At 43.0% G+C, this 18166-nt stretch overlaps 2 protein-coding genes across 2 annotated transcripts in view; both read left to right on the top strand.

Annotated features, from left to right (window-relative positions):
- IQCH (IQ motif containing H) overlaps positions 1 to 10757 on the top strand; it is a 51493-nt gene extending 40736 nt beyond the window's left edge. Inside the window, exons 16-20 of the mRNA XM_015873302.2 lie at positions 5285 to 5452; positions 7245 to 7370; positions 8204 to 8265; positions 9526 to 9634; positions 10464 to 10757. Coding sequence (XP_015728788.2) covers positions 5285 to 5452; positions 7245 to 7370; positions 8204 to 8265; positions 9526 to 9634; positions 10464 to 10565 — 567 coding nt within the window. The 3' untranslated portion in view covers positions 10566 to 10757. The remainder of the gene's footprint in view (positions 1 to 5284; positions 5453 to 7244; positions 7371 to 8203; positions 8266 to 9525; positions 9635 to 10463) is intronic.
- A 2736-nt stretch (positions 10758 to 13493) lies between these two features.
- On the top strand, positions 13494 to 16313 carry C14H15orf61 (chromosome 14 C15orf61 homolog). Its single transcript, XM_015873313.3, has 2 exons — positions 13494 to 13859; positions 15616 to 16313. The coding sequence occupies exons 1-2, from the start codon at positions 13529 to 13531 to the stop codon at positions 15741 to 15743; spliced, it is 459 nt and encodes a 152-aa protein (XP_015728799.1). The 5' UTR covers positions 13494 to 13528; the 3' UTR covers positions 15744 to 16313.
- Positions 16314 to 18166: the final 1853 nt, after the last annotated feature.

Raw genomic sequence — 18166 nt, 5'->3', positions numbered from 1 at the left:
GGGACATGGATCCACGGCATTTCTGGTGTCTGAGGAAAAGCATGAGGTGTGTGACTCGGATCGAGTCACTTCTGCCTCCTGCTCCATTCTCTTGGGCTGATCTTTAAGAGCCTTGAGTCTTTGCAGTAAAGTCCTGCATGGTATTGACTGGAAGCTTCTCTGCTCCCAGCTTGTCACGGAGCTGCACCTGAATAAGTCCGTTTCTTTGAGCAGGACCGCTTGAATGCACAGACTTACAGCTGTAGGTGTGTGGGCAGATAATTTGGAGAAGCGTGGTCTTGAGTCACCTTTTGTAGTGGGCTGATGGATTACACAGCCCTGTACCTTTTGCAGCAATAGCAAAAGAGCACTGAGTTACGTTGCTTCTCACGGAGCAAAGGGATAGCATCGCCCCAAATGCACACAAAAGAGAATAGGACACTTGAAAGGCCACTATGAAGTGGAAGTAACTCCAGTGAAACTGTGGGGAAGAAGATCTGATGGGATTCTGTTAGAGATGAGCTGTGCTGTCTGTGGCTCATCAGTCAGCTCTGGCTCTAGCATTTAATTAATGCTTTGAGGGACGCACACTTCTGTATTCACACACCCATCCTAAAATTACTCCCGCTGTTTTTATTCATTTCCTCGCAGAATTCAGCGGTGTTATTTTCAAACAAGAGCCGCGGTTTTCTCCTTAACTGCCTTCGAGTCCTGAATTGAGCAGGGCAGAGTTTAGGTACTTTGGTTCCCTCGGGCAGCACCGCTCCATCCCTGCAGCAGCCACCAGGTGGCGTTGGCCTCGGGTCCTGCCCACTACCGCTGCTGGAATAGCAATCGTACCGTGCGTTATAGAAGCGGCTAAAGGAGCTGTTTTCAACACCCCTATAGAGTTAATATTTTACTAATTGACATTTTTACAGCGTCATTCAACCACTTCTTTAAAAATAGCAGGTGTGCTCTTTACAATAACGCAGACATCGATACTCGATGCAGATAAAAACAATTATACCAGGTAAAGAAAAGCTATAATTTAGCAACTGTTTAAGAATTTATGTTTCCTTTCTTTCTCAAGTTTATGTTTTAAAGCCAAAGCGTTTTTATGGCGGTTGTAAAGAATTACACCGTCACTGTGACTTTAGTCACTGGAGATGACTTAACCATGAGCACGGTCTGCGTAACGGAGCCACTAAGTGCTGTAGGATGTGCTTTTAACTGCTCCTTTTAGCGCAGCTTTATCTAAAACCATTTTTGAGATCTGAGGTCTTAACCCGTGCCCTCAGTATAGAAGTCAGTATGAAAGCACTAATCTGGTTACCTCTCAACTCCCACTTGTTTGAAAAGTCAAATAGCACTTGTGGACTTCACAAGCGAGCTCTTGGTTTCAGTTTCATTTCTGATCACAAAGGTGTCCTGAAAGTCCCCACATCTCAAATTAAAGCTGTGTAAGTTATGCTGACTTGCCATGCAGCCTTGTAAGGACGCCTTTATTGTGTATATCCTGAACTAAGGAGGATAGACCCAACTATTTGATATTTGTTGAGCTGTGTGACTGCATCACAGTTCTAGCTTTACTTATACTTGACCCCTGCACAGCCCTTCTACTAATGGCTCCAGATTTCCTGGAGGAGCTGATAATTCAGCTGGTCATTAACTGCCTGACCTCACAGGCATCACTTTCTAAACAACAGAGATATATTCATAAAGCAACAACAATCCAACAGGCAGCAATACCCCAGCTCAGACTGTCAAGTCGTTCTAGACACTTTTAGCACTTGCTTTGTGTTGCTTTGAAGACAAAGGTGCTGTAATGCAGAAGGTGGTGTTAGAGTTGTACCTAAATGAACCTTCTGCCTGCTCTGCTCAGAGGCCGCCCAGAGCTCCCTGCTCTGTCTGTCCTGCCTGCACTAGCTCTGTGGAGCTGTTGGGCCGCTCTGAAAACTACGTGCCACAAAGAGGGAGATGCTGACATTTCTAAGAAATGGTTTTTGTTGTTTTTGCACGTTCTTATTAGCAGATTTGTCAGTTCTCTGTTACCGATAGCAATGTCTCATCCTGCTTGTTTCACAGCATTGCTCTGCCCCATCCCTACTCTAACACAGGAGGTTTTCCTCAGTTTGCCCCCAACCTGCTGCTGATGGCAGCTCTGCACTTGTGAAGCAGTGGCTATGTGTGATGTTGGCACGAGGCTGGTAACTTCTTCACAGAAAATGAGAAGTCATCAACTGTGGGGTCTACCTAATTAGAATCCTTTGGACACGGATGCAAAGGATTCTGGTGCTTTTTGCTTTGTTTATTACAATTAATTTTAGGTCATTACACTCAAGGGACACCTGCTAACTTCAATATGGCCAACATGTGCTTAGTATGATATAATGAGCTACCTCTTTCCATTTGGGATTGTATATTGATCTATTATTGGTTAAAGATGCCAGACCGATGGAGCCAGCAAACAGATGTCCACTGCTAGTTCCAGAATAAGAGCACTAGAAAGCAGCTGTATAGCTCTTGTCTTCACATGGCTCCACCAGCCAGACTCAGGTCTTCCATCCTTGCTTGAGATTACCAGAAACGCTGCCTGTTATTAATTGCTGTAATTTTGCAAAGAGCACTCATGACCTTCACATACTGGAGAGGGACTTAGAAATTGTTTCACTGAAGAATTTGATCAGCTGGCTATTAATGATCTGGCTTGCATTTGAACTAATAAAATGGAAAAAAAATTATCTCGTTCCAGTCTGTGAACATAAAGTTGCCTGGACCCTGTGGCTCATGTTTTCTGTATCTGTACAAAGGCAGTTTGAAGGGTGCTTCTGGATTTCTGTGGCAAAAGGGAATCCCCTGCTAGGAAAAAGCTGGAATCTCATGCCATCTGATCCTGCTTTCTTTCTCTCTTTATTAGAGATGGTCTGGGACATATCCAGGACAGAAAGGCCATGGCTACAATACAGTGTTCTACAATACTCCCGAGCCAGCAAAAGAATCCTTGGGGGTGATCCCAGCTGGCATGCGTTAATGACCATTTGGCTGCTTTAACTTGTATTAGGGCTGGTTCAGCCTCAGGCTCAGGCCCAGAATGAAAGGAGGTGGACAGGTGGGTTGTAGCCATATTTGCCTGCCTCCCCCTCACGCTCAGGGCTGTGGAGAACTACCCCTGATTTTAAGAAAGCAAAACATGCAATGATGTCATCATTGTAAAATGCACCAAACCATAGAAGGGTTTGGGTTGGATTCTGAAGTAAGTATTAATAGCTATTCTCCTTTACAGTTGAAGGAGAGAATCACGTTGTGGGAGGGGGGGTGGAGGGAAAGAGCATCTTCCTTTATTTCACATTAGGGCTGTCAGACCACTCAGTTGATGAGAGCCATTAGTTTTGCAGGCAAGGGTATAAAGCTGAGATGTCCATGTTCAGGTACTCAATGTCCACGTTAGTGACAACACAAGATTTGTTGAGTAACTTTTACAACGTGTGCTGCACGGTTTGTCTGATTCTGTCAGGGTGTAATGAATTTGTCCTGTCACAATGACTGCTTATGTTTGCTTTATCTGCTGTTAAATGCCCGGCCCATTCTCTATGCATTGTCATAACACAAGCTTTGTTCTCACCCATGCAGATGTGCTATGGTTGCACTACATCTTCGCTTCCATGTGTTTCCATCTCAGCCACCTTCAGTCTAATCTGTCTTCTGCCACTCTGTGCATCAGGAAAGGTTCTGCCATTGACTCTGAGCTCCTGAAGCACAGGTGTGGCATCAGGTCTGGATTCAAAGTGTCTATAGATCATTTTTCTCTGTGCAGATGAGCAGCCCTTGGATAGCAATAATCCCCTCTCTCCTCAAGAGCCTGGCCAACTCTTTTGGGGGCAAAACTGTAACTGAGAATCCCATACCCAACTTGAACAAGGTTCAAGGCATGTTTGCTACTATTGATCTGTTGATAATATTAATGGAAATGAATGGAACGTGTTTACTGTATTCATAGTTTATAATTACCCCTTATTGAAAGTGTTAGCTCATTGAAAATGTTAGCACATACTGGAAAAGTACAAATTGATAGGAAAGCTCCTTCCTGTCCTGCAGAAGTGATGATAAAGAATAAATTATTGAAGAAAATCAAGCATTGTAATTGGTGAAAATTCCCCTTTTACTAAGTAAAGCCAGCTATTAGCATCCGATTTGCATTTTATACCGTGCAGCAGGAAATATTTAAGTTGACAAATAGGATATTTAATACAGCACCAGATACTTGGCAGTTAGTTATTAACAACTGTTACTGATGTGATTTATTCAGCATTATAAAAAGGGCATTACTATGTGAATATGATTCAGAAATTAACTCCGGTTTACCAAGAGGCCTTGACTGCCTGACCTCTTAATATCCTTATAATGATGCCATTTAACATTCAAAGGCTTATTCAAGTCATTCGCTGCTGGATTTGTTTTAAAAGGGTCCACTGTAGGGCAGATATTTGTGTGCGTTAACATTTCTCATTGGCACAGCAGGCACGAGTGTTTTTTAAAAGGGAAGAACTCTTGAGTAAAGCCATGCTCAGGTTGTTGGGGCAGAGGAGAGTCACAGAAAGAATTTGTGGTGCTCCCTTCCCCTACTCCCCATTAATCTTGCAGATTTCTATAGGCCTCTTGGGGGTTCTGTGAGATTTTTGCCATTGCCTGCAAGTGTGTCCTGCATGTAGGTGGGGGCGGGCTTCTCTCCCACCTTTCTTTGCTACCCACAGGCTCCAATAAACCCAAGGGGGAGCAGATGCTCCCCACCTGACAAAGGGCTTCTTTGTGGCCAGTAAAACTCAAACCCACACCATGTTGCTTATATCACAGGTTCTTGTATTGTGTTTGGGGTACTGCTCCTCACAGATTCCACTCTTCTCTACTTCTTTTACTCAGTTAAGCTTTGCCTTCCAGAACTTCCCTTTTTCTATCTAAAAGTACCTATTTGTCTGACTTTATTTAACCTTAATTATTGTTCAGTTGACAATCCAGGTGTGATATTTAGTATTTAGATAATCGTCTGTTTAACATGATGATTTTCAGAGCTGTTGAGTTGATCCATTACTTCTAATCCTTGCTAAAATCTCGGTAGCACAGGTTCCAGTTCTCACCAAGGAATTAGTTTAGAAGTTTCTTGGGAGTTGGGACTGCTGCATTTTGAAGTGGTTTCCTGGGGCTGGTAACACACCAGCACAAGGGACTCATAAGTAGACATTTTCAGCATGTATGTAGGAATAGATGACAACTGCTGAATCTCACCTTTCCTGTTCTTTTTTAAACGCACCTGTCTGTGTTTGATTAGGTATGGGCAACAGACCTTGACCTCTGCTATAGTGACCAGCTGGCCTTGACTCAGCTCACGTTGTATGTGTCAGATGGAAACCTGGATTGTTGCTCTGGCCTTTCTGAAGTACCTCTTGGTTCAAGGAAACTGAAAAGCCAACGTGCTCAGCGCAAGGAGATAGAAATGGTAAGCAGCGATTTGTTCACAAATAAAGTTATTAATAGAAGTTACTGAAAAGTTAAAAATCTGCCCTGGATCACTGCTCTGACGGAGCTGAATAGCAAAACTGCTGCTTTTAGACTTTAGAATGCTAATAAAATAAATGGGATGCTGTTGCATTGGAAATTAAAATAAAGGCTCTGAGTGCCTATGGATAGTTGATTATTTATCCTTTGCACTCAATAACACAACTATCTTTCACCATGGTGACCTCTTAGATTAAAATGTTGTTATTGGTGGAGAACTTAATAAAACTTCTCAACATGGAGACTGTCCCTCAGAGAGGGCAGAAAGACCTTTAGGAAAGTCAGAGATTAAAAGTGTGTGTATGTAGGTATATGTAAGAGAGGCACATGCTGCTTTATACACATTTTGACTGAAGAGTCGAAACTTCCCTTTTCCTGACAACGAGGAGGAACGCAGCACCATTCCAAAAATGCCACGGATCTGCAATTCAGAGGTTAATGAGCTCTTGATCTATTGTTCTTGTCAAGTAACCACTTCTAGATGGAGAGAAGTAAATTAGATATGATTAGTCCCAGTAGTACAAGTTTTAGAAATGAAAAGTAATCAAGTAGCAACTTTTTTAATTAAAATTCTGTCAGAATTAACATAAATCGTCACCGTATTCTTTATTTTTCTGCCTTCTTCTGAGGCTTTTATCTCCTTAAGAGTTAAAAAAGTGCTCTCTCTGAAAAGCATCTTTAGGGAAAAAAACAAACAAACAAAGAGACAAATGCTTTTACAGCACATGATCTGTAATGAATGATTAAGTAAAACGCTTTGTGTAAAATTATGATGTTAATAATGATTCTGTCCCTTTTAATTTATTGTATATTCTCGATCCTAGTAGGTTTGATTTTGATAAAATGGAGCAGCAACTCAGTTTGTGTGATGATATTATTTTTAGAAATCCTTCTTTGAAAGAACAAATTTCCTAGATACTGCTGCTACTGTAATTATGTACAAAACCAATCACTCATTATAGTTAGGATACATTATCTTCTAGACAGATGAGGCTAAATAAGCAACACATTAATAATTCATACTGCAGTTCATTATGCATGTGTATGCATGCTTTGTAGCTGAAATAAGCACCTCATCAACCTGATGCCAACCCTTAAACAATAGTTCTGTGTTATTGCAGCCACATTCAAGTTTACGCTTGTTAAACTGCTACTTGGATTATTTTATCAAGCATTCATTTATTTGTGGTCCCCTACTGCAGGGAACAGATTTTGGAAGCTCCTTTTTTAAGTTAATGACTTGAGCAATGGGTGTTATTAATTCCCAGAATATTATAAACATGATTAATTTTCAGGCAGAGATGCATTATATAAGGATTTCAACTACGTCAACTTAAATGAGTCACTGTCAAGGCAAATATTATTTTGGAGAAAATACTGTAAATTACACGCTTCAATGTGCAGCATCCCCACTCCAAACTGAGTCCAGCACTCAAAAGAACATTGCAGAAGAGCCTCGGTTTAGGAGAACATCTCTATCAAATTCTATGCAGTGCAACATTTCTATTCTCCTGGTTTAAGCACTGATTGAGCTTGAACTCAAACGCTGTACTGACTTCCATCCATAGCACGGACCCATTGATACCAGCTGAACAGCTCCCCAGAGTCACTGAGCTTAGGCAAAGACTCACAGTAGTGCAACTAAGGCAAAAGCCCCTTTATTTAGATAGAAAAATCTCGGTTTCTGATATCAAATGATATGAAAACAGAGAAACTTGTATTGTTTTCTCCAGCCTTCTCCAGGAAGCAGCCGCTGTGCAGTAGCAAGCAGTCAGCTGAGGCACTCCGGTCTTTCAGTCATCTACTACAGTGTTCTCCTCCAGATGTGTAAAGCTCACGGCATTGGATTTGACCTCCAGGTATAAACAGTATAAACTACAAATCATGACATTCATTCTGCGTAATTTTTGCATGTAACTTCTCATATTGTGAATGCACTTAGTACAAGGTGAAAGTATATGGTTGAGCATAATATCAAGTGTTCCACTGGAGCTAGCTCTGTGCTGTGTGTTAAACTGGAGTTATGTTCAAGAGGACCTATAAGAATACATCACCATTAATCCTATTTTTAATTGTTATCACGATGCTAATCAATGGATTCTACGTTGAGTGAAAGTCTTCACCTGTTCCTGCAAAAATTACTCTAGTATTACAAGCATCACCTGCTGACTTACTTTACCTGGGATATGAGTCTTGAAAAGCTGCAGTACTAAGATGTCAATTGCTTTGGCTTCTGCCTGGAAGCAGCCAAGGATGAAGTGTTACCATGAGTCTAAGTTACACACCAGGGAGTGAGACACTGCTCTCCTGGAGACTGCAGGCAGAACGTTCTCCTGGCTGGTGTATTTAAAACTATATAAAACTAAAGGAATGCAGAAGGTGTTCGGTGGGAGAGAAGAGCAGGTAAGGGATTTCAGGTCCTACATCGCAGGGAAACGCAGAGTTTTTTGTGTTTTCCCCAGGAATGGCACCTGCTCATTGAAACAGAGTTCTGTTGCTGAGTGTATTCTTTTTAGATGAAGTTAATATTTGTATTCTCTACAATAATCAGAGCATTGATTGACTTAACTAAACAACACAATTTTAAGCTACTGTTTCTTAAATATGACGATCTACTTACTGTCCAATATATTTGCTACAATTATCACTATTTTAGGAATAATTAACACAGGTTTGTCTTTCTATTTCACAGCAAAAACAGGGAACGGTGTTTATACTGTATGACGATCGGAAGCGATACAGATTGGGAATGATGTAAGTAAACACTGTCAGTCACACAGACCGACAACCAGCTGGGAACGCAGCTGATCTGAAGCAAGGGGTGCTGCAGTGTGTGCTGCCTTGGGTTCTAACAACAGTCGTGCAGAAAACAAACAAGCGCAGTGACTTGGGTACTTTCACACCTCTGGGAGTTGGTGTGGCTCAGCAATTCAGCTCAAAGCTGTCTTTCGTTGGATTAATTTTCCTTGAGGCTAAAACAGAATGAGTGCAGAGACAGGTATATAGCAAGCATGGGAGTTACGCAAGATATATGTGGAGAAACTGAAGACAAGATCCCTGGTAAACTGTCCTTTTAGGAGTGTGCGGGCTGTTGGAGTGACCTGTCCCCACCTGTGTGATTTCACTTTGATTATTAGCCATGTGCCTTGGAAAATAGAGCCCTATGTTAAAGATGCTGCATCCTACCTACATTCTTTCTGACTCCTTTAGGATAATACCTCAGAAGTTGCTCCCCTTGGTCAGCAACACCGCCACCTCCTGGATCACCAGCTTGGGTTGCCAGTTGTATTAATAAATTAGTAGGAACCCTGTCACATATTTGTCATATATTCTGATCCTGGATTGTCTTCCACTCACTTTCCAGTGCAATTTCATTATCTTAATGTGGGATTTTCAAGGATATAATTGCTTGTTATGAAGTCACTAACATACCTAAAGCATCTGTATGATCCGTTTTGCTACACTGAGATCTGATGTCAGCTCCAGTTAGAAAACCGGGGACACTGCTCTCAGAACAATATCCTATTCCATGACTGTGTGTACTGAGAGTCTGTATGTAGCACCGAGAAACCAAACCCTCAGAAGGTAATGCTGAGACTGGTGAGAAAGCTACAGCAATCTAAGCAATGCTGACGCTGCTGAAATTGCTATTGGATGTCTCTCACAAATTGTAGGCAGAATTAACAGCCCTTCGAAACTAATCCAGGTGTTTCAAGTGTCCCGGTGTCTCACTCCTAACTCAATGTCTGTCTTCAGCTTGGAATAACTGAGTAAGAATAACCTTACTGCTTACTTCTGCCGTTGATTAATAAAAATTATTTATTACACAAATCCTTTCTGCTGACAAGTTAAAATGGAGCCTCATCTTTCATATCTCCCTGAAGATTGCCACCTTGTGAGATTGAAAATCCTCATTAAATTCCATCACCAGACAGGCACAAATGAGAGGGCGATTGTTTTTAAGCATGTGAAGGGAATCATTGGTAAACTCATTTGTTTGGATATCATTAACAGAACAATCGGAGGGGATCTCCAGGGGGTCCTCATGACCTTTGCTCGCAATCTCTTCATCATCCATCAAGAAATATCAGCACCTAATATGCAAGGCGAGACCAATTTTAAGGTGAGGTGTTAATTAACTAACGATCCCGGTTAATTTCTGCACAAGGGCTGAAAATACCTCATGCTGTATCATAAACAAGTGCTAAACCATTCCTTTCTTATTGCTCGTGGTATGTATTTTACAGTGTCTAGGTCAGTACAGTAAGTCTCCCAAGGAACCTGTTAGTTAACTTTAAGTTTGAAACTTTTTCTTTGAGAAGAAACATACTCCAGCTTGAAGTCATTTACGATGCAGCGCTCCTGATTTTCCCTTGCAAGAAGCAAAGGAGTTACTGGTGCTGCTTTACATAGTTTGACTTATCTTAAGGAAACATCAAAGGTGGAGGGGAGCGCCCTGTTATGGATTCACACTTAAGTCACGTCACATAATTTGTCAGCCTCTTCCCAGTGTTTCCTCTGACAGTATTTTCCCCTGATAAGCAGACTGTGAAATGAGAGCTTTAGAGAAGATATGATTAAATTTCATCCTATTACAGAAAAAACAAAATATCTATGTTTTCAATCTGAGGGAGTCAAAAGCAACCACTGACAAAAAATACCACAGGGAAATCTTCACAGTGAGTTAACAGTGATTTACATCAGCGAAATAAAGCTCCTGTCAGCTGATCAGAAATACCAAGTGCAAGGAATTACATTGTTATTCCTCCAAGTTTTGTACATACTTTCTATTATTGCAGCAGATTCAGAGCAATAGTAAATTTCCTCGCTGCATCCTCTCCTTTGTAACACTTTTTACCTTGTGGAAAGAAGCACAACCAGCTGTGCGTTTTGGCTGCTAGATTTCATTACAATGTCCATTAAATAACTTGTATTCCTTGAATCTGTTACAGACGGCAATTCAGGATATTGAAGCAATTCTGGGAGTTACAGCAGAAAACAAACTGAAATTGGAAGAAGAGCATCCTTCAAAAGCAGCTGCTCGGAGAGAATAGTTAACAGAAGATGTTTTAGTGCCGTACTCTTTATGCTTCTGGAAATGCTTTCTCATCTGTAAGAACAGGTTTGGTTTTCCTTCTGCATTGGCTTGTGAATATTACCTGGGACAATACGTACCCATGATTTTTAAATGCAGTAATTACAGAAATAGTCCTTATTTCACTAAATAAACTATTTGGAAACTAAGATTCATAGTAAATGTCCCTAATATTCAAACGGTGAGTCCTGAAGTATTTGTTTTTAAAACCATATTAATAGAATCGTGAACTCTAAAGGAGAGGAGATGATCTACTCTGACCTGCAGGCTGCATATATACTTATACTTTTACCAAGCCTACAACTTAAAAATGATCTTATTGTATCTTTATGAGATAGCTTCAAAGATAAGCTCATGAAGACAGGCAGTCCACACTGTGTGTATGTGAAGATACCATCCTGTGTTTGTCACTATATCAGATCACCAGATCATTCCTGATTGAAAACAGCCCTGGAATCCCAAATTCCCTTTTGAACCTACTGTCCACTGAAATACAGGCTTCCAACATGGGAGTAAGTCCTGGGTTCTTCAACCTGCAAATCATGTACTTCATTGCCATCTTATCCAGAAGTCCGGCATCTCAGGTTCCTCTTTAGCACCACACACCTTTATTGTTACCATTCCTGTATTTTATTATCTACAGGCTTTTGCTGCAGTTCTTTTATACTCAGTTTCAAATTATGAAAAATAATAGTAATAACGCTGGTGCAACAGTAGCTTCTGAGAATCACATTCATACTGTAATTCCCAGTACACCGTGACTTCTGCAGACCTCTTCATCAGATATATTCTGTATTTCAGATACTGCTGCCTTTTTCATCAGAATTATTGTGTTGTTATATCGAGAACAACTGCTACATTCATACAGTTACCTTTGTCCATCACATCCTCATCCCAAAAGAAAACGCATTTGAAATTATACTGCAGAGTATTGATCAATTAAAATTAAATAAAATTTAAAGAAGGAAAGAAAGAAAGAAAAAAGCAGAAACCTGGGGTAGGAGGTATGGAAGAACACATCAGTATCAGCCTAGGAGTCAGTTAGCTTCTTAAGGGTTAAGGAAAATTAAGCTTTGATCCAAGCCAGAACAACATAAGGTCTGAGAGGCTCATTAGTTCACTGGCACTTAATAGACTGCAGTGTCCTAAGAGTAAATGAAACCTGCACTCCCTTATGTCTTTGTTCTCTTCTGACAAAAGACAACTGTACCTGTTTTTGCAGAGGACGAGTGATCTGAAAGTTCCCGTGGTGAGAGAGATTTCTCAGGATGTGCAAAGTGTGAAATGTATTTCGAGGCAAAAAAAGTTTTTAATTACTATTAACACTTCTGAGCGTTGAGCTGATGGATGGATTGAAAATGCTTCACAGTCTCTCACATTCATCTCCCACGCTGCTGGTGCCAAAAATGTATTTTTTTTTCTTTTTAGTAATACAACAGCTATAAACTGAAATGATCATCTTCCAAAAGGAAGTTAGAAATATAGCTATGGTTCTCCTGTTCTGACTATGGAAATACTTATTTCCACACCTTAAAGGAATGACAGAGTTCCTGAACCGTGGCAGGAATTGTAGCAGTATTTAGAACATGATCTAGATTAGGAAGAAACACAGCAAGGGGGAAATGTGGGAATCGGGAGATAAAAGATGACCCAGGTATAGCTGCTCATCAGCAACTGCCAAAGAATTCTGCAGCTAATGACAGCAGAAGCCCAGGCTGGTTCCCCAGCTGCAAGGAGTGGAGGAATGCCCGTGGAAGAACAGGAGGGGCAGTGGAGCTGTGCATCAGCTGCAGAAGACAGACAATTAAAATAAAGGCATCGTGTTTTCAGTGGGCAGGGGCTGCAAATGAAGGCATGCATTCAGTTGACAGCATTTCGTGGACCTCATTGGCATTTTAAAATTGTATCTGTGTTAATCATGGCTGTGCAAGAACTGATGGACTGCAGCCTATGGACTCCCCATCCCTATGGACTCCCCATCCCAGGTTGCTCTCCCCAGCACTATGTAAAACACACACAGCACTAACCTGACTATCTAATGGCTGTGTGAAGTCCCATCACCTCCACGCACAGGGCTGTTGTTCCTGTCCTGTAGGGCATCCCTCTGACCTCAGTCATTGAGGCTGTTCATGTCATGGCCATCCCGTGTTTCTGTGGCTCTTGCTGCTGGCTTTGATGGTATATAATACCAGCACGGCTGTGGGCTGCTTTGTAGTTTGCTTGGGCATATTCCTCTCTGTAGCAGCTCTGCCTCTTTGCACTGACTACACAAACATCTGGAGCTGGAGAGTGCACCTCAGCAAGAGGAATACAACAGATGGGAAATCTTTTCTAACGTCCCGTTTCCTTGAAGAAAGCTGGTCTTTAAAAAGTGAGTTTAGTTGAATTTGCCACCTATTATCTCAGTTAAAGTAACAAACCCCTGGAAATGTGAGTTGTAAAAATGGCACCACCCGAACTGCTGGACTGCACCAGAGTTGAACATGGATAGAGACCTAAATTGTGAAGTTGAGTGTTAATTGAAGTCTGCTGAAAGCACACCGGCTTCACCTTTAATAAATGGGAATTTCGGTCCTGATTCTGGAGTACTGCTAAGCAGGCAAGGTTTTGCTATGCAATGGGAAATGTAGGTGGTCCTTCAGCCCATGTGGGGCATGTTGTCTCAGCAGGGACACAGCCGTGTTCTCGCAGCCAACGAGAAGCTGCAGTAAATAAACGGGGCGTGTTGTGGGCAGTAATGGCCGGCAGTTCCAACCCGGCTGTTCTGTGGTAATTCGTACAGCGGACACAACACAGCCGCCCCTCAGCACCTTTTCCCGCCCAAGGCCGCAGCGCCGCCTGCACATGCGCTGTAAGCGCTCCGTCTCCGCGCACGCGCACTGGCCGTGCCCGCTGTGGTGGCGGTGCGATGCGGGCGGTGCGATGCAGGCGGTGCGGCGGCTGCACGATGCGGCCGTGGTGCTGCTGCTGTGCGGGAGGGTCCGCTCGGCCCGGCCCGACGCCTCGGAGGTGCTGAGCCAACACCTGCGGCAGCGCGGCCTGCCCCATTGGACGTCGTACTGCGTCAAGTACAGCGCGGTGCGCAACGACCAGTTCGGCCTGTCGAACTTTAACTGGCTGGTGGACGGCGCCAACTACCACATCCTGCGCACCGGCTGCTTCCCGTTCGTCAAGTACCACTGCTCCAGGGCCGCCCCGCAGGACCTGGCGCTGCACAACGCCGCCTTCACCGCGCTCAAGGTGCTCAACGCCGGTGAGTGCAACACACCCGGCCCCGCGGCCTGCAATGCCCTGCAGTGCCCTGCAATGCCCTGCAATGCCCGGCAATGCCCGGCAATGCCCTGCCCTGCCCTCAATGCCCTGCCCTGCCGGCCCCCGGGGGTGACGGTGGCCCCACCAGGCTGCCGTGTGTCGCTCTGCTGTCCCGCGGTGTTGCTCATCTCGCCGCGCTGTCCCCGCCCTATGAGGACAGGCTGAGGGAGTTGGGTTTGTTCAGCCTGGAGAAGAGAAGGTTGTGGGGTGAGCTCAGTGCAGCCTTTCAATACCTGAAGGGAACTTACTGCCAGGAGGGGAGTAAACTCTTGGAAAGGGCTGACAGTAGCAGGACACGGGGAAATGGTTTTAAGTTGAAAGAGGGAAGATTTAGGTTGGATGTCAGGGGGAAGTTCTTTACTAGGAGAGTGGTGAGGCCCTGGAACAGGCTGCCCAGGGAGGTTGTGGATGCCCCGTCCTTGGAGGTGTTCAAGGCCAAGTTGGACGGGGCCCTGGGCAGCCTGAACTAGTAAATGTGTATGTTTGGTGGCCCTGCCAGGCAGGGGGGTTGGAACTACATGATCCTTGAGGTCCCTTCCAACCCGGGTCATTCTGTGATTCTGTGTGTGTGATTCTGTGAGCGGTCAGAGCTCTGCAGCGCCGCGGTTCGGTTCGGAGGGTTCGTTTCCCTTGCAGTGGGCCGTGCAGTGTGTGTGGGCTGAGCCTCTGCAGCTCCCACGTTTATAAATAAAGGGGCTGAATCGGTACCACCACGTCTTTCAAAACACACCGAAAGCATTGCTTTAAAGCAAGTGACCTCAATTATACAGGTGCATATCAAAACTTTGTCTGCAGAGGCAACACTGCCAGCCTTTCAATAGCTGGCTCCATCAGTTCCGTGTTCTTATATTATATTTAAAGAGAAATTCTCCTTTGCTTTGCCCACCCTCAGTAATTCCCTGCTCCCTGTCTTCTCCCCTCTCTACTAGGCTTAATGAGAAAACAGATCTACAGAGGTTGAGTATTGTCTTTTCCTGTCATAACTTTTCATCTGATTTTATCCCCCCCTTACAGTCAGACCTTTCTCTTTGCAGTTGCTGTGTGTGCCATTGGAATGATGGCTGAGCACGGCTGGAGTGTCAGCTCATCTCTATTGAGAATCTATATGAGAAGAATTTCAGTAACTGAAAGTACGTTAAAGTCAGCGCTCTGTCGTACTGAATTGGAGGCCTAAATCCATCTCCATGTTTTAATCCTGTATTAGGTGAAATATTGTTGTCTGTAGCAGGCGGTAATTCAGTGCTGTTAAAAATGATGGCACTGTTTGTAGCTGTGGCTGCTGATCTCATTTTTCCTCAAACCAACTTCTCATTGATCTGTGCATTCAGTGCAGGTTCTTCCTGCTCCCACCCCCCCTCACACCTGTCAGGACTCTGCTGGGTTTCTGTGGGTGTGTGCTTGGATTTCTCTTTAAATCAGAAGAAGGCAGACGTGGTATACGTCACATTTCACTGCTTCCATCCCATTTTCATCTGCTGTGTGCTGCTCTTCTGAAGCTGCTTTCTGAGCCTTGTTCCTTTCAGACACAAGGTGTGCACACCTCTTGGAAGCATTTCAGTAAGGGCAGAACATTATTAGGACAGCTTTACAGGAATGCTTTTCCTCTATTTCACATCTGAATTCTTTACTGTTAATCATCAGACTTGATTTTCCTGGCTTACTGTCTTTGTATGTAACGTGTTTTTGTCTTTTCGTAGGCATCCCAACCTTACTGTATGGAATTGGCTCCTGGTTCTTTGTCAGTGTCACAGAGACTGTTCACACCAGTCACGGCCCGGTTACTATTTATTTTCTAAATAAAGAAGATGAAGGTGCGATGTACTGAGATGGTGCCCTCAAGTACTGTCGGTTGGTGGGTTTCCATGTTACAGCTGCTGCAGGCGTCTGCTCCGGCTGCCTAGAGAGAACTGAAGGCGGCTCTGTGTCTTTATATGGTGCATTCTTTCCTTTAACACTGTATCCTCAGGAAGCTCCATGGAATTTTTTGGTCGTAGGCTTGTTTTTGGAGAGGATAGTAAAGCTGACAAAGTAGAAGCTTTAGGAGAAGAACTGGTATCTGTGAGGGAGTTAGAATTTACTTAAGTCAGTGACTGGAGCTGTTGAAGAAGCGTCTGATCATTTAAAAAGGTAAATATACCAATGTGAGCAGAGAAGCTGTGAACCCATGAGACTTCTCAGGCTGCCTCTGAAAATACTGAGCTGCTTAAATCTCACCTGGGCGATGGTTTGAAATGTCTGAGTGGTTACAGTTGGGAGAGGGCCGGAATGAGTCCATGGCACTGGCTGCTCACACTGCCAGGAGGCTTTTTGGAAAGGTACCCTGACAAGGTTTTAAGAAATGGCTTTGGTACCACGTTTCTTTGAGTGCTGCTTAAATAAACTATCTCAAACATGATTCATGGCTGGTTTGGTTTTTTATTTGGTAGCATTTCAATTCCAGGTCGCACACTGTATTTCTCATCCTTTGGATTGTGGGCGAGTAACAGAACTAAAGTAATGAACAATATGGTCCCCAGCACTGCCTTACAAACTGCTGGTGGTTTTAATCAGTGCAGAAGAATGATAAGAACATGACCCTCATTACTCTTGAAGGCAAATGATTTCTCCAGCTGTTGGTGAGAACAGACAGAGGTAAGAGTGGGGAGACTTGAATTCAGCTGGTAACACAGGCCAAAAAACCCCAAAAGCTTATAGGGAATTATTAAGGGAATGGAATATATGGAATTAATGGATTAAAAGTTTGAAGAGAAGCACCTGTGCAGCTGATATTACTGGCTTTAATGCTTAGTTTTAATGCCAGCGGGTAATGCTGTCTATTCCAAATTTTGAGTCCGGTGATGGAAGTCGATGATTTTGGCTTTCATAAGTAGGAAGATAAATGTGAATTGAGTAGGTGCAGCTTTTGGAGGGTAATCACTATTCCTAAATAAATAATTGCCAAGCTATGGCTACACTATAATGTAATTTAAATACTTTTTTACTTAATTCCAGATAATGGAACTGTTCCCCACTTAATGAAGCAGTACAGTTTTCTAAAAGCAACACTAAGTAATGCTTTAATCAGAGCGGCTCACACTGTTGTATTTAATCTTGGTGAATACTCTTGACACGAGTTAAATGGGTCTCAGTGATGAAGAAACAGTATTATAAGAAACCTCATTAATAATAAAAATGACTGTTAGTGCTATTCCAGAACTGCTTTTCGCTGTATTGGGGAAAGTTAAATAACTGCAGCTCGTAAGTTTAGAGTCAAATACTGCTCATTCATTGCTGCGGATCTCGTCAATATCCTGCTGTAAAGGTTTAGTCTCAACACGAGGTTGATAAAATGGTTTTTAATTACCAGACTATAAATACAGCTCTTTATTGGAGTTGCACCTCCACTCACTGCAGCTTGTTTGATTTCTGATAATGTGCACTGCTGACTTTGCTTACCTGTTTTTCAATAACTGCAGGCAACGTGACTCCTTGTCCATACGGTGATGGGCGAGTCTCCTTGGAGAACGTCTTTGACAAACTACCCTATTGATTACTGCAATTCTGTGCTGCTTGCAGCATTAAATAGAGACTTGATTTCTTGTTCAATGATCTCACTGTGTAACAATTAAGCAAATGTAATATTTTCTTGTATTACATGAAAATCAATAGACCTCTTGCTCTTATGAAGCTGATCATGCTAAAGGATGAACTAGAAGATGTCTGAGGGCAGAGTGCAAACATGGCATCGTTCATTCCTTTTGCTGAACCTCAAGGCTTCAAGAGGCCAACTTGTAGGGAGCCGGGCTTTATGAATTCCTCCCATCCAGGCTAGTTTTCTTCTAGTTTGATTTAACAGGCTTCTTTTTCTGTGCATTATGCATATGTTGTGTATGCAACATACGCTACATTTTTTTTGTGCGTAGATGATTGAACTACAAAGTGACCCTTAGAACTTGATGTGAATTTGATCCGCTCCATTTCCATTTGAAACAAAGTGTAGTTTATCTTGTAACTCTTGCCTTAATTATCTCTGCTGTACTCAAGGATGATGTTTAAATGAGTGAGAGATGACAGCAAAAGGCAGAGAGCTTTGTTTCACCGCACTTAACAACTCCTTCAGATAAATGAAACCTTACTCTAAGCCCAGAGGATCAGGTAGCTGCTTCTTGTAGCAGTCCTTTGAAACAGTAATGACTACTGGGGGCATCTTAACCTAAACGAGCGCTTAGCATTACATCTTACCTAGGTCAGTGGTTTCAGGTATCCGAG

Source organism: Coturnix japonica, chromosome 14 (genome assembly GCF_054131305.1).
Source record: "Coturnix japonica strain WE chromosome 14, WE-NBRP24, whole genome shotgun sequence".
NCBI lineage: Eukaryota > Metazoa > Chordata > Aves > Galliformes > Phasianidae > Coturnix > Coturnix japonica.
The sequence above is the reverse complement of the archived record's forward strand: the minus strand, read 5'-3'. Positions and strand labels throughout refer to the sequence as shown.